Raw genomic sequence first — 17,301 nt, 5'->3', positions numbered from 1 at the left:
TCAATCTGTGTCCTTATTTAAGCATTTTGTTTTTTCCCTTCCCCTCCCCGAATTAGAGAAGTATATATATACAAGATACAGGGTACTGACATCAAATACAGTAAAAACAGGGGTTACACTGTGGGAGAGGAACATACAAAGAAACAAAAAAATCACATGGTACATTATAAATACATTAGAAACATTAGCATGAAAGAAAAAAGGTATTTGTGTCCCTATCTTGGGGTTCATTTCGCTTAACATTATTTTATATGGTCATATGTACATAGCTTTTGACCTTTTCTACTTGTCCTACACATGTACTAGTTATTGCAAATAAGGGAAACCATGAGACTATGTTTCTTTGGGCCTGGCTTACTTCACTTAATATATATTTTTTTCCAAGTCTTTCCTTTTCCTAACAAATGGGGCAATGTCATTCTTTCTGATGGAGTCATAGAATTCCATTGTTTATATATACCACATTTTCTTGATCCACTCATCTACTGAGGGGCATCTGGGCTGCTTCCATATCTTAGCTATGGTTAAATAATGAGTAGCTACTCTCTTTTTGACCTCCTAGCCTCCTCTGGCTAGCTCTGGAAAGATTATTTTGTTTGTTTTTCCATCATGTAGAAGAAATCTGGATGGAATAATCAGCAGGTGTTGGATGGGGGAAAGTTCTGCACCTCCATCAGCAGGAGACTTCGGCCTCCTAAGTTCAGTTTTCAAGTTCATGTTCACACAACATACAACCTGATCACACTGGAGTATAATTCAGAGGGGAGTATCCAGGGACATTAAACTGTTAGGCTACATGTGTGTTTCTATTTAGAAGACATAGATTGATTTTATCACTTTATGCTCTGGAGGAAGAAGTCAAGAAAAAACAGGAAAAAGACATTAAATATTGATGGATGTCAGTGTTATTACAAGCCCTTGCTAGACTAATCTTTTTTCTCTAAGGAGAAAGAGTTAGCATTCCCCTTTAACAAAGGTACCCCTAACTCAAGCCCTGCTTCTCAGTGCAGTATGTTCTAAGTCCTCTAGGTTGATATGGCAGTGGATCAATACTGCTAATATAGACATTAAGGTAGTAATTCTTGTTTGTTTATTTTAAATCCTGGCCTGAAGAAGTGAGAAAAAATTATCAAAGCAAAAGAAAACAAAGCATTCAGAAGCTGCTGTTAAACAGGGTGGTGATGGCTCATGCCTATAAAGCTAACTACTCAGGAGGTTGAGATCTGAGGATCTTCATTTGAAGCCAGCCTGGACAGAAAGAATCTATAACATCCTTTTCTTCAACTAACCACCAAAAAGTGGAAGAGGAGGTGTGGCTCAAGTGGTAGAATGCCAACATAAACCATAAAATGTCAAGTGAGATCAGAACCTTTTAGTTCAAACCCCAACCTGGGCTAACACACACACACACACACACACACACACACACACACACACACACACACACACACACACACACACACTCACACACACACACACACACACACACACACACACACACAAGCTTCTGTTAAAACTTTTCTGCCTGGTGTCTGCAGGTTAATTTTATTTAGAGATTGAAGACAAATGTGAAGGCCTGCAAGGGTTCTTAACATTTCATATGGCCTGGAGATTTTTCAGTCTCCCTTTCTTGTTCAGCAACATGACCTCTATTTTTCCCAAATAAAATTTTGACACAGAATAAGTGTCAAATAAGTGCTAAACTGTCCTAACTGAATTGGAGACCAAGATCCTGGAGACCAAAAGCAAATTTTCCATTTCTTTACTCTAGTCTTTGCTCCCTATTAAAAGCCCAATACCTCAGGGAGCATGATCATGAATGAGAAAAGTCAGAATGGAAACTACAATCTAGACTCAGAACCCTCATGATATACCTAAGATCCACCTTTCTGATTCTGTCCCCAACCTGGGACTTAGCTATCTTCTAAACAAAGCCTAGACTTTGTCTAGCATAGTCAAGGATTGCAATCACTTACTATATGCTAAGAACTTCCACAGCATAGGTTATGGTTTAGATTTTAGACTCTGGGCTAGACTGTGTTTAATCCTTATTCTACTGGCTTTAAGACCTGAGACAAATGATAAATCACCCCCCCCCCCCCCACACTCTGTCTCTCTCCCCACACTCCCTTTCTTTGGCAGGTCTAGGTACTGAAATTAAGGAGCTCTCATTTGAGCCATTCCTTTGGTCTTTTTGCTTTCACTCTGATTTTCAGATGTGTTTTCCTGGCAACTTTTCCCAGCTGGTCTTGGACTTCTGTCCTCCTGTCTCTACCTCCATAGTGGCTAGGAACACAGGCATTCACCACCACATCCAGTTTCAAACCTCTCATGAACTCAGCACCCTGGTCCCTAGAAGGGAGAGGATGGCAGCAGTTACCTCGGTGCATCTTCTCTGGGTTCCACTGAGCTGCTTGTGATGACAACTTGCTGAAAGCTCTGGGGGATGGGGTGCGGGGGGATTGGTCCCTTAGTGGCAGCCACCAGGATATCAGCCTCTCCCTGAAATCTAGCCATCTCCCTCTGATTTCTGCATCCAGTCATAGGCCTTGTCAGAACCACAGAGCTGCTCTGTGGAAGCTGTCCCTGCCAGCTTCCTCTATTTTCAGTTTACCATTGTCCCCAAATTGGCACACTCTCATCCACTTCTCTTCAAAAGTGGGGATGCCATCACAGATCATAGTACTAAGTCTCAAGCCTACATTAATTCCATCTCTTTTACACATGCAAATAATGACACTTGTGAGGAGAGGCAAGATAAATTTAGTCATGTTGACAGAAAACTGATCAACCTTGAAAGTCTATGAGGCAAAAAGTACTTATATTTATAATTGTCTCAAGTCCTTGATGTTTTAAGTACACTGACATCATATTGACTGTCTTTAGCTCACTTCCATTGAAAAGATGACAAAATACACCTAAAGTAACAGCAAGGAGTTTAGAGATAGCTGAAAGTAAACCTAATTTACAAGGGCAGTTACATGGAAGTTGGTTCTTCCCTCATGCGGAGCTCAGCACCAGGGGTGTAGGTTTGACATCTGCCAGGATGAAGAGTAATTCAACCACTGACTTTTCTCAGTCCTCTGATTCAGTATCTCAGGCCAGGACACACCGAAACCTAAAAGACTATGCCCAGAGACATACATCCCATTAGATTTTGATAGAATCATATAAAACAGTGCATTAAAATGATATGAAGTGAAGTAGAATTGTTCATTAGGTGGGGTCCCTTGAGTACAGGGAGGTAAGAAAAAAAGTATTGTGTTTACAGAAAATATAGCCCATTGTCAGCGGTTAATTGCCAATTGTCAGGAGCATGCCAATGAACAGCAGCTGAATGAACAATGTTTGTGCCTGAGCCAGACACATATTAACTGTTCCTGTCATAGCAATCACGCATCAGTCATTTCACCTGGACAAATGTCCTATGAACTTCCCCTATTTCTCAGAGGAGAAAACAGAGGCCAAGAAAGGTTCAGTAACTTGTCCAGAATTCCTCCTTCAAGATGAAACTGGAAGCCAAGAATTTGATGCAAAAACCTATTCTCTGGCTGCCTTACCATCCTCTCTCAGAAGGCAGCCTTTTACATTCCAGGACACCTGATTCCACTTAAATCCTTTCTCCTTTCCAAGGCACACTATGTTACAAGTGGTAGCGTTCAGAGTGGAGTAGCCTGGGTGACATAAAATACAGCCAGTGTTTGTCACGTGACTGAAGCCTCGTTTTCCTTCCCACTATGAGTCCAGAGGGAGACTATACATTATTGTCACAGTTTCTGAGAAATAGATATCCCTACACTCCCATTTCATTCACACTCTGCATTTATCTGCATTGAAAGTAGGGATTACCGGCAGGGGAAAGATGATGCCTATTACCTGTCTGAACAACAACAACCAGAAAGTCTGCATTTTGAAAAGGCTGTTGAGTAAAATCTATGGGTTGGATTGCATATGCAAATTTACTTCCAAAATGCTTTAAGGGAAGACAATAGAGTAGACTGCATTTTCATAAAAATACTTGAGGTTCCTGTTTCCTGAATAGAAACGTAAGAACCACAAGGTTCTTTTCTCAAGTGAAATAGAGGCCTGCCTAGGTACCACCACAGATGTCTTCCGAACCACACTGTGGGTGGTGGTATATATAGTAGCTGTTCCTTGCGTTTGTTTATATAGCACCTTTCCTTGAAAATAACAATAATAGCTAACACCATATGTGGGTGGAATTAAGTGGTTTTTTTTCATAGTAGTACTTGAATTTGATTGTAGTTCCTCACTCTGCTCTGTTGGTAGGGAGCAAGAAAAATATATGTTGCAGTCCTGAAAAACAGAAATGGAAGCTTTCATAGACTTTCCTTCTCTGCTTCACATGGGGGAAGGCCTCTACTTTCAGCCTCTTCCTTCTTCCCTCTTCATCAAATATACACACATTTTTCTGTAAACTTCGTCCTTTCCTTCTCTTTCTGGTAACTGTCTCCCAAATGAAACTCCCACCTTCTCCCATCTATCCGGATGAGAAAAGTCCTTGATGTAGAACAGGCTCAGAGAACTGACCTGAACTTTTACACCACAGCCATGTCTTCAGCCATTTCTGGTCTCTCCACAGTGTTCACAGGGGAGTTGAAGTTCTCAGAGTTGCCAAGATAAACAAAAACCCCAAACCATAATACTCTACTTTTACAAATTAAAAAGATGGCTTCAAATCTGCCAAATCATGTGTGTGTGTGTGTGTGTGTGTGTGTGTGTATTTCAATTCATGTATTCTTAAAACAAATGAGTTAAGTGCTTATTCACATGCATAACCTGTTTATTGCTCATCAACGCACAATTCTGTATGATTATATAATACAAATGACTGGGAGGCAGTATGACTGCCAAATGCAGACGGTCTGACAGCAGCAGGGAATGATGGGAAGGGTGCTACAGTAAAGCTCATCCACAGCTTTTTGGTGTGGAGGCTTCCGAAGTCTTAGTAAACTCCCCTTCTTCAGTCTACCCCTGAGGAACAACATACATTGCACATGACTGGTCTTCCAGTAATTCCCAAGTCACAAAAAAGAGTATCTATGAGTTTCAGAGGTAGAACTATTTAATATATTTTAGAGCTGTATAGACTTTGCACTCCAATTTGATTTTATTTTTTGTGGGGGGAGGAATGGGGGAAATGTTTGGCAGTAATGAGACTGAGCCTCAATGATCCAAAAAACTACTACTGCAAAAGACCTCATTTCAGGAAAATGTAGGATAAATGAGCCATTAGCAAAACAATTAGTATTCTCAGAAACACACTACCCACCACATTTTACATTAAAAGGTCTTTTACATTAAAAGTCTTGTATTACTTCAAATTATCAAGATGATGATCTTCCTTTGTATTTGAATTTTGTGTATATGGACAAAAGTGATATTCCTTAGAAGAAAGTCTTCTACAGAAAGCTAACAGTTTCTTGTTTCCTCCTGTGGTTCATCTTTTATTTGTTGGTTGTGAAGCTGTGATCAGGTAGAATGGCTTCCTTCAATCCCCCTGGGTACCATGAACACAGCAACATCATCCAAAAGTGAGAGAGAGAAGCAGCTGAGAGAGTCCATCCAAAGGTATCAGAATAAGCTGGCAGAAATGAAGCCACAGGTGAGCTCTTCTTGATTTTCTCCAAATTCAGCCTTAGTTTTCCATTGGCAAATTGATGAAGGATGTGTACCCACGTAAAATATCTAGTCTTGTGTTTGTTTCTGTTATTTCCTTTTTGTTTTGGACCTAAGAACTCTTCTAGAGAGTGAGTCTAGCGAAAGGCAGAAAGTTCTGCAAGGGATTCTGTACATGGACCATCTAAGTGCAATGAAACAGGTGAGCAATGCAGACATAGAGACACATAAGGTTCAGGTGCCATCTCCCAGCCACTTGAACAGGGTGGATCTCCAAGTTTGCATGGCAGCTAAGGCTGGACTGTGTTTATTTCATTTGGCTTCTTCCCTGTGTGTGTACATTTTAGGTAAAGAGTTCCTTTAAATATTAGCTTTTTTATACAGAAAGTCAAAGTCATAGTTAATTTCTAAGGATACTCAATATGTAAAACATTTCTATTACTAGACATAGGTAAATATGACACTTTCCAGTAGGAGAAAATGTATTATGTAAAATAGTTTTTTAACTAATAAGTCAATTAGCTCTCTGTGACCTTGTAGATCCAGTACTCAACTTCAGCATTTTTAACTTTATGTACAGCCTGCTAGCTTCCTCAAGTAGCATTTGGGGTTGGTGGTGTGCATCCACAACTCCTGGGGATCTCAGGAAATGAAATATCATTAGCATAGAAAATTCAGTGATGGAGTTAAAATCTCTAGGCTCAACACATTATTACATGCCTTCCTGGCTCTTCCCAAGATAAGAGTTTTACTTTCTTATCTCTACTACCTTGCTAGGGATCTGCAGTGCAGAGGTAACAAAGCCCCTTGGCTCTCCCTTGTAGCCTGGAGTCCTTGTGTTGCTTAGGAAGATGATGAGAATCACTTGGGCAGCACCTTTACTTTTTGAAAATGGCTCAGCTTTCTATAGTTCGTGTAGCTTCTGTTCCCTGATTTGAAAACATAAGATGGAATTAAAGGTATGACAGCCTGTAATTATTTTCATAGAAAAGCAGGTCAGTAAATGCAAATTTTTTATTCTTTTTATTGTTTTGGTTTTTATTTTGTTTAACCCTGACAATTCTGTGAAGGAAATTCAGTACCTTTTGGTTATCCTTAGATGGCATTTTCCTTTCATTTAAAGGTCAGAGATGAACCTTGTCTATTAATAGTGAAGGTTTAATTGGCTCCATGTTGTGGCTCACACCTGAAATCTTAGCTACTCAGAAAGATGAGATCTAAGGATTATGGTTCAAAGCCAGCCTGGGCAGGAAAGTCAGTGAGAATTTCATCTCCAGTTAACGGTTAAAAATCCTAAATGGAGCTGTGGCTCAGCTAGTAGAGCACTAACCTTAATCAAAAAAGCTCAAGGACAGTGCCCAGGCCCTGAGTTCAAGCCTCTGGATTGGAACAAAAAATTAACAAGTACTATACAACAATATTAGTTTCATACATATCCTATCCTACCTAATGCTGCCGCAGAAGTTTATTCCAAGGAGATTGTGAGGGCATCTGCAGTCAAAGACAGTTTCATAACTGAAGGGGTAGAACTTGTGACTTGAAGTCTATTTGGAGCATGTGTAGGGAAATGGACAGGACATTCCAGGTAAGAACAAGAGAACAGAACATGTGGAAATGAGCCACGTGTGTTTCTTCATAGAACCTACCATTCATACCACACACTGAGCTTGTCTTAAAAAACATAAACCCAGGATTTGTGTGGGATATATCAATCTATTAAAAAAAAAACAATTTAGTGACTCATTATAAACATAACCATTGCTGAACAGAAGACTTCTGAAAGGTCACCTCCATTCCCCATTCACAAAAAGCAATCTAGGAAACCATTCCTGACTATTTTGGTGTATTTACCTGAGGGCAGAAACAAGTTCCAGAGCCATAAGATGCTTAGAATGAATTTGCTGTCTGCTTTTTAGAGACATGTTCTTGCGAGTGAGAATGGGAAGCCAGCAGAACAAGGCATTGACCCCATTCTGGGTTTAATGCTCCCTGGGTTGAGATGAATTGTCCCCTGGACCCAGTAGAGAATCAAGCACTGACTCATTTGCTCCCACATTTCACTATGCTCATTGGCATCTGTGTGCCCAGTCTTTCGATGCCATGTACAAATTCCCCTATCCCCACGTCCTGCTTCCCACTTCCAGTGACCATTTACCCACGTGCCAGGCCTGGGGAACAGATACAGAAACTAAAGTACAGAATTAAGCCCCTACACTTTATGTCTTATCCTCTTTCTAAATTTTATTTAATTATCTCTAAGTAGTGGTCTACATGCACAGTCATCTCACACAGCAGTTTATGAATACCATGCATGTTGATCTGTGTCACTCCTTTCAGTATTCTCACTCAACCCTTCCAACCCACCCCTTTCCTCTTTTTTTTTTTTCCTGTTGGTCATGGAGCTTGAACTCAGGGCCTAGGTACTGTTCCTCAGCTTTTGTGCTCAAGATTAGGACTCTACCATCTTGAGCCACAGGTCTACTTCTGGTTTTGTGGGTGGTTAATTGGAGATAAAGAGTTTCACGGACATTCCTGTCCTGGGCTGGCTTTGAACCGTGATCCTCAGATATCAGCCTCCTGAGTAGCTAGGATTACAGGTATGAGCTACCAGTGCCTGGATTTTCTTACTTTTGAAGGATATAGATTGGATTCTTGACTGCACTCTCCCTCTCTTCTCCTCTTCATTGTCTACTCCTCTCTCCTTGACCCTACCCCACCTCCTTTCAAATGCCTGTTTCTTTGTGTCTTAACTCTTGAATTTATAAAAATTCCCAAACCCTGGAGACTGAACTCGGTGTATCACAGATGCTAATAAGCAAGTCTACTACCACTTGAGCCACACTGCCAACCCTTCAAGTTTGTATTTCATTTTGAGATGGGTTCTCATTAACATTTTCCTGGACTGAGTTCAGATTTGAGATCCTTTGGCTATAGCAGCCTCCTCAGTAGCTCACATTACAGATTGTCTGGCTGCACTTAAGTTTTGTGGTAATGGGGTTAGGGTCTGGTGCAAGCATTCAAGTGTTCCCTACCTTTTTTTGGGGGGGTGTCCAGTCATAGGGCCTGAACTCTGGGCCTGGGTGCTGTCCCTCAGCTCTTCAGCTCAAGAATAGTGCTCTACCACTTGAGCCACAGCCCCACTTCTGGCTTTTTTTTTTGCTTATGTGGTACTGAGGAATTGAACCCAGGGCCTCATGCATGTAAGGCAAGCGCTATACCACTGAGCCACCTTCCCAGCCCCCTGCACTTAAGTTTTGATGGAAGCTGGCATCCATATCTGGAAGTAAAGGGGAATAACTGGGTAAAGCACAAACTTTCTTGAGTTGTTAAGTAATACAACAGTGCTTTTGTCACAATCCCACCTGGTGCAGAGTGACAGTGTACTTTCTAGAAGTACCTTCACATAATGTACTGGCTATACATACAGTGAGACTAAAAACAGTTCTGGTAAAAGAGGCACTTAATGGTTAAATCATTTCCTCTAGTAAGAAAATGAGCAGTTTCCAACTGGTGACATATTTAATTCCTAGTTAAAATGGATACAACTAGCTCTATCCATTTTAATAAGAGAGGAACACATCGGTCAATTATGATGTTGGAAATAATCCTCCTCCTCCTCCTCCTCCTCCTCCTCCTCCTCCTCCTCCTCCTCCTCCTCCTCCTCCTCCTCCTCTTCTTCTTGTACTGGGGTTTGAACTCAGAAACTTGTGCATGTGAAGTAGATACTCCATCACTAAGCCACACCTCCAGCTCAGAAGTTTGCTGCTGCTGCTTCTTTTTTCTTCTTCTTCCTCCTCCTTCTCCTCCTCCTCCTCCTCCTCCTTCTCCTCCTCCTCCATCTCTTCCTCCATCTCCTCCTCCATCTCCTCCTCCTCCTCCTTCTTCTCCATCTCCTCCTCCTCCTCCTCCTCCTCCTCCTCCTCCTCCTCCTCCTCCTCCTCCTCCTCCTCTTCTTCTTCTTCTTCTTCTTCTTCTTCTTCTTCTTCTTCTTCTTCTTCTTCTTCCTCCTCCTCCTCCTCCTCCTTCTTCTCCATCTCCTCCTCCTCCTCCTCCTCCTCCTCCTCCTCCTCCTCCTCTTCCTCTATCTCCTCCTCCATCTCCTCCTCCTCCTCCTCCTCCTCCTTTATCTCCTCCTCCATCTCCTCCATCTCCTCCTCCATCTCCTCCATCTCCTCCTCCTCCTCCATCTCCTCCTCCTCCTCCATCTCCTCCTCCATCTCCTCCTCCTCCTCCTCCTCCTCCTCCTCCTTCTACTCCTCCGTCTTCTCCTTCTGATTCCAGCAGGATTTGTCTCAGTCACATAGTATTAATACAGACAGAAATGGCATAAGAACATTTATCAAGTAGCAAACTGATATGTTGCAAATACATTGCAAATTTGTTGAAGGAAAGATCTAAGTTCAGTAAACCTAATAAAACAGCTCAAATTCAAGATACGTACCTGGGATGCATTTTATGGAGTAAAGGGCCTGCCTTGAAAGTAATTGATGTGTGGACCAGCTAAGATCTTCCATATAAATTGCATTGGAATAGCCCATTCCAATCTTTCTTCTGCTGAATAGATGAATGAGTAATATGTGCCCAACTCCACTCTCAGCTTCATTCCTTATTTCCTGCTGTTTTCGGTACTGAGTGACAAGTGCCACCTGCTGGCCAAATGGAGCATTTTTAGTTTCATGTGTCACTTGATGGCTTGGCTAATTAGCAAATTAACTGGATAATTGTTCTTATAGTTTTAAAAGTACATAGGCAATGATTTGAAAGAATAAAATGAAGTTATAAAATCAATTCCCCTGAACATTAGAACTTTCTAGTCCTCACATTTGCCATTTTCTCAGTTTTAGCTCACAATTTAGATCTTTTTACCTTGTACTGTATGATAAAAATTATTTATGCACACAGATGATTGCTTTAGCTACATTTCATTTAGGGCTATTGCACTAGTTAAATCCACGTAATACCATTGGTCAACGAAATGATAGATGATGACATCATTCCTTCAATTATTTGTTCCTCTCTATCTAATGCTAATGGGTGATGTATTTGTATGCTCAGTTTGTGCAGTGGGTGCTATATTGCTTATTTACCTTCTATGCTTTTCTGGATTAGTCTTTTCTAGTTAACATTGATTTGTGAGCCCATAGTCCCGATCAGCTCTACTGGAATCAACTTGTCTTTGTAGCTCTAATGTGACCAGCTTGTCTTTGTGTGTGCAGTACTCCTCTCTCCACCCCCTAGCTATTCCCTGCTTCTTCACTGTCCGCCTTCTGTGCTGTTCTAATGCTTTGGTGCATGCATTTCTATGAACAGTAGCCTCTGCCCTGCGCTAATCACCCCATGTCCCAAACTAATGCCAACCCTATGTGAAATCATCTTTTTTTTTTTTTAACTTTCAAAAATATCTTTTCTGTTCCCATTTCCCTTGTCCTATGTATGTCTGTCTTAGAGCTTCTTTTTACAGATACTTATATATCTGACCCATTTTCCACATTAAGCTATGAAGCTTTACAAAGAATGGACAATTTCTTGTCTTCACAGCACCTGAGCCTGGAACCTTTGTATAATAGTTAATTTCCAAGGTTGGAAAGGAATAATTTGATTTATGAAGATTTTTTCACAAAACCAATATTTCCTAGTTGATTGGATTGGTTGAATTTACATAGATGAGACTTACCAAGATCTATATGGATTATGGGAGATGAAAATGTTCTTACATTTGGCCAACTACTATTGCCTCTGTGTGAGAGAACAGAGACTTCAGTTTCATTTGTCATGTTCATGGTTCTCATCAAACAAACAGACCTTATAAAATGTCATGTCTTTTTAAGGGGAACTCCAGCAATAGCATTTTACTGTTTTTCAGAGCCCATGTGGAACACACATACACATACACATAGACACACATGTGCGCACAAATACACACGAGTGAAACTGTATAATAGGATAATTCCCATAATGGTTGTTTCAGCAGTAAATATAAAGCAAAGAAAGCTCGCAGAAATTTTAGCTGTATTTTTAAATGGAATGGCATATCTGGGCACAGCCTTATAATGAATATAATGAGCTCTATAATGTGAACACATTTTTCCATTTAGAATTTAATCTTTGTGCTATGTCATTATTGTGTAGGATGCTGAGATTTCAAATCTGTGCAGCTACAGTGACAGATGCCTTAGAAAGTATATTTATCCATCAAGAGTACTTTGAAGCCTCCTTCTATAAACTGCCATGATCTAAAGTTTATGACAACTAAAGACCTATGTCTAGTGAAAGGCTATTACATTTATTGTGCTGAAATACTTTACTTTATTACTTTTGCTACGAAGATCTCATTCCTCTGTGGTGATGCATGACTTTTGCAAGAAGAATAATGCCTAATAAATCCACACTTTTGTGCCCTGTGTTTGCAGCATACCAAATGAAATGTTAAGTGAATTGTTTATGAGTAAGTAGTTCCCAAGTTGCCTGAGGGCAGGCACCATGTGCTGCTTTTCTTCTGTGTTTACTTCCCTCTGCCAAGCTGAGCCAAACATTGCACAGAGAAACGAACTAACACAAGACTTTGAGCATCTTTGGTTGCTTACCCAAATGATTTTCTTACCTATCCTTTCCTGAGGATGTCATACTTCCTGACAGAACACTTCTGTTTCACTAAATGAATTTCAGTCAGCACCAGTGGATAGTGGGAAATCAAAACAGTCTGGCATTGTAGCATGCTTTAGAAAGCCTAGGTCATGCCCAGCTGGCTTCGTAAGTCCCCCCCCCACACACACACACATCCACCCTCCCGCGCCCGCCCCCCCCTCCCACAAGAGATTGGGACAAAGAATATTATCCATTGTTTTCTGCTCCTGGGTTTCACAGAACTCACCAAATATTGGTGCTGAAAGTCCAGAGGAAATGTATCCTTTCTCTGAGAACAACAGCAATAACATTGACAAAGGCCAGGCAGGCAGACAGGCAGGCAGGACATGCCACACCTTCTCTTTGCATACCAATCAGTCATTTCTATTCACATCAGCAGAGGTGGAGAGAGATGTACAGGTTCTGTTGCCTCCAAGGATTTTCAATGGAGAGAATACTAATTTGGGTTTGAATGCAAATGAACCTATTTGATCTCTGCCCCACAAAAACTCCTTAAGCACCTGAACTTTATGTACAACCAGCTCTCAATTTGTGTGCATGCTAATCAAGGACTATCAGTGGCTGCCTGCTCTCCTACTTGTACAACTTCAGGGCCTGGTCTTTGACAGCTGGGGAAGATGCAACTGTGTTATTTCCTTCCAAAGCAAGGCACCCTTGTTGCTTCTCACTGAGGGAGGTTCTTGTCTCTGAGCCTGCACCTCTAGGCATAGTGTGCCTGCATCCTCCCACTCTGAGCTGGTGGCCTGTTTTTCTTCTTATTTCACCTAGTCTCTCCTCTGACTCAGAACCAGCTTTACCTTTTGAGCTCAGTTTAGGGAACTGAACTTCAGTGATTTTTGTTGTAGATTTTAAACTCAAAGCCCACATCTTGTGTTTCTGACTTAATGCTGCTAAACCTTTATTTTTTGATTATCTTTTTGTATTTCTTTCTTTTCTCTGCACCAACTATGTAAGATGGAGTAAAATCCAAACTTAATTTCACTTGGGTTCTGTTTTCACCTTAGACTTTTCATGCACTTTTTTTTTAACCCTTCCCTTCCTTCAGTCAATAGTCTCTGACTAGACCCTGGCTTCTAAGCAGAGGATGGGGACTCTCAACACTTCAGAGGATTGGCTGACATTAATCCAATGACCTAGATTTCACAGGGGTCTAAGTTTGTTTGTTTTTTTTTTTAGTTTCTCCTCCTCCTCTTCCTTCTTATCCTTCTCCTCCTCCTCCTCCTCTTCTTCCTCCTCCTGCTCCTCTTCCTCCTCCTCCTCCTCTTCTTCCTCCTCCTTTTTTTTTTTTCTGTTGTGAGGCTTGAACTCTGGACCTGGGAGCTGTCCCTCAGCTCTTCAGCTCAAGGCTAGCACTCTACCACTTGAGCCACAGTGCCACTTCTGTCTTTTTCTGTTTTTTTTTTTTTTTTGTGGTGCTGAGGAATCGAACCCAGAGCCTCATGCATGCGAGGCAAGCACTCTACTACTGAGCCACCTTTCCAGCCCCTAAGTTTATCTTCTATTCAATAGAACCTCATGAAAGTATTACTAATAGGAACCAAGATCCTGCCATACGAAAATACAGATTATTTAAAACCCTTCTAAACTGGGGAGAACCTACTTTTTTTTTCTACTCCAAGATTTACATAATTCTTTGGGAACTGAAAACATCAAATTATAAACATGAAGCTATAAAAGGACCACAGAAAAGGTGTGTGAAATGGAGGGGTGCTGAAGCTTGAGCTTCATTTGCTTCATGATACATTTAACCATTGTTTGGCATATACTGTTGGTCACCATAAGCTTTTTATACTACAAATAATAGAATATTTAAAAAATATCTCCTCCAGTTAAGTTTCTCCTCTTTAAGGTTTTTTTCCCCCAGGATTTCCATTATTATTTATTTTTTGGTGAGTTCTGTGATTTCTGTGGTTAAAAACATTGTACATAGTACATAGATGGAGGAATTAAAATGAGAAGGCTGAATGAAAGCATTTCTTAATAGACTTAGAATGTGCCACTGATAGAGGTGCTCTAAACATGCTGGTTCACTAAAGCCTCATAGCCCTGTGATGGCTGTGATTCTTTTTTTATGGATGAGAAAACTAAGGCACAAAGAAGTAATTTGCCTAGCATATAGTTCGGAAAGTAAAGAATCCTGATTTCCACCAATCCATTGTGTCTCCAGACCTCTCACTCTGTCACTAGACTGCATTGCCTTTTTTGGCAATGCAGGGCTGGGCAGGGATACTCATTCTATAACTTGGGCTACCTGGGAGGGAAAGGTAGGCGAATCATAGTCCAAAACCATCTCTGACCAAAGCATGACATCTTATCTAAAAACAAAAGTAAAGAGGGCCAGGTGAGTGACTCAAGTGGTAGAGGGAGAGGCCTTCAATTTAAAAGTACTGTCAAAATATATCTACATCTGTCTTCTTTCTCTCTCCCCCGCCCCATCTTTATATATACACACATATACACATATACATATATACGTGGGTCTATATATACATACATACACATGTATGTGTGTAAAAGCTATTTCTGACTCTGTGTCTCTCATTTATGTATCTGTGTACCTATGTGTATATCCACATGTGTATGTATATTAATCAGGTATATATAAGAATCAGCTATGATTGATTATTACTTCACAGCCATTTGAGCTACTGTAATTAGCTCTCCCATTTTCACTTCAGATTGATAGTTACTTGTGGGCAGTAGAATTTGAGAAATTCAGAGTGAATAATACTAATACTCATGATTTTTCTTGTTGACTAGCTCTGTCCACACATTGGGTGGATGATTCATTGCATTGGCCAGGGGGTGGGGGGGGGTGGGGGGGCGGTGGGGGGGATGGCAGGGGGCGGGAACAGTGCTGACAACATTGACGTGGTGTTAGGATCCTTGATTTTGGGTCCTAGCTGGTGTATAGGCTGACTGACCTCAGGCATGTCTGATGTAGTCTTCCATCCTAGGACTCCCCCCTCCCACCCCAACACACATATACCCTAAAAAAGAAGGAAATTAAGCTAGATGTTCACAAAGACTCATCTAAATTTTAGGGCTGATGAGTATCTGCTTTTTGTGTTTTTGGTCAGTTGTGGGGTTTAAACTCCGGGTCTGGGCACTGTCCCTGAGTTTTGTGGGGTTTTTTTTTTGCTCAAAGCTAGCACTCTACCACTTTGAGCCACAGCTCCACTTCTGGTGCTTAGGTGGTTATTTGGAGATAAGAGTCTCATAGAGTTTGCTGTTGTTCTGGCTTTGAACTATGATCCTCAGATCTCAGCCTCCTGAGTAGATAGGATTATAGGCATGAGTTACCATTACCTAGCAAGATATTCTGAATTTTTTAAATACTGTTTTGAATGCAAACATTGGTATCTAGAACAGAGAAGATGATTATTTAATTATAGTAAATGATGGTTCAGATTCCTCTCTGCTCCAAGTCTTACTCTTGGGGCAGCAGATGGCAAGAGAGTTAGATCAGATGTTACCCTGCATACACTGGAGTTTGTACCACAAGCAAGGAACTTTGAGGAAAAGAAATGAACATGACTATTTGTATAAGATAATAACAACCACTTTTCCCTCTCCGAGTGGGGAGAAGTGGGAGGGAAATTTCTTCAGCTTTTTCTTCACTAATAGTCACTGTTTCACTACAGACTTCAAGTTTAGTAAAATTTAATCAGAAAGTTTTAGCTGTACGAAAACATAAAAAATGTTTTCTCATACTTCCACATAGCACTGGTTCAAAGTTAGAAAGGCAATACTCTGTTTTGTAAGACTGTAAACCTAAGATCATTGGACCATGTGTAAAAGAACAATACGTAGATACCAGATGGACTGAACAAAATGCACTGAAACTAGAACTTGCATTTCTGCCTCTTTCCCCAGACCATTCTTATGCACCCCAGAGATTCATGGCTTCATTTTGGCCTTAAAGATTCCTCGGTTTTCTTTGTTTCCAGAGACAGTTTATTTTACACAGATATTGCTGAGTCAGTTTGTGATCTAAACTTTCTGAACTTGTAAAGAAATGTAATTGTCTTGTTAGGAAGTCTATAAGTGTCATTTAAAAACATGTATTGAGGGGCTGGGAAGGTGGCTCAATTGTAGAGTGCTTGCCTTACATGCATGAGGCTCTGGGTTCCATTGCTCAGCACCACATAAGCAGAAAAAAAAAATCCAGAAGTGGTGCTGTGACTCAAGTGGTAGAGTGCTAGCCTTGAGCTGGAGAGATGAGGGACAGCACCCAGGCCCAGAGTTCAGGGCCCCATGACTAACAAAAACAAAAAGTACTGATATTTACAAGATCTATAGGGTAATATATTTTGCAAAATCTGAGAAGATGATGATAATGATGATAAAACAGTACAATAGTTAAAAAGCAACATCCCCTAAAGATCAGAGATAAAATCTGAAGAAGATTAAATGTGTTAACAGTTTGTTTTACCTAAACATATAATCAAGGATATAAAAATATGTTCCTCAAATAAAAGAAAATATGTGATTATTTAAATGTGTATTAAACATTTTTAGGCCAACCTCCAAATGTATATTAAGAGTCTTCATCTATCAGTAAAATATATCTAGAACTAGAAAAATACTATTTGTATGAATAGGTGAACTTCTAGGAGAACTATTAACATTTTTTTCATTGAGGTCAGTTGCATTTAGTGTACTAAATGTATTTAGTGTACTAAATGTTATTTGTGCATCTATTTTTATACAAGTTGCTTCAGTGGGAAACCCACAATTGTCTACTTTTCTTGTCTTAATGCTTTTGGAAACTCTCTTCCAATGTTACATTTTATTGTTTTTCTTTGGCTTTTTCCTTTATGTTCTTCTGCACTGGTGCATTAAATATGCAAATATTTCCTCTATGCCTACTATAATGTAGGCGTTGGATATTATAACAGAGAAGAATGACTGAACTCAGCAAGTTCAGTGTTGGGGGAGTGTCAGCCGGGTGGAAGAGAAATGGTGACTGGACAGGAAAGCATTCAAAGTCATGGAAAATAAGTTTATTGTGTT

At 40.4% G+C, this 17,301-nt stretch overlaps 1 protein-coding gene across 1 annotated transcript in view; it reads left to right on the top strand.

Moving 5' to 3' along the window:
* The window catches only part of Morc1 (MORC family CW-type zinc finger 1), a 133,238-nt gene that overhangs the window by 64,790 nt on the left and 51,147 nt on the right, over positions 1–17,301 (top strand). The window contains exon 16 of the mRNA XM_042676862.1: positions 5,488–5,626. Coding sequence (XP_042532796.1) covers positions 5,488–5,626 — 139 coding nt within the window. The remainder of the gene's footprint in view (positions 1–5,487; positions 5,627–17,301) is intronic.

The sequence above is a fragment of the Dipodomys spectabilis genome, unplaced genomic scaffold, assembly GCF_019054845.1.
Source record: "Dipodomys spectabilis isolate Male_0828 unplaced genomic scaffold, ASM1905484v1 ptg000032l, whole genome shotgun sequence".
In the NCBI taxonomy this organism is placed as follows: Eukaryota; Metazoa; Chordata; class Mammalia; order Rodentia; family Heteromyidae; genus Dipodomys; species Dipodomys spectabilis.
This window is presented reverse-complemented; position numbering and strand designations above follow the sequence as displayed.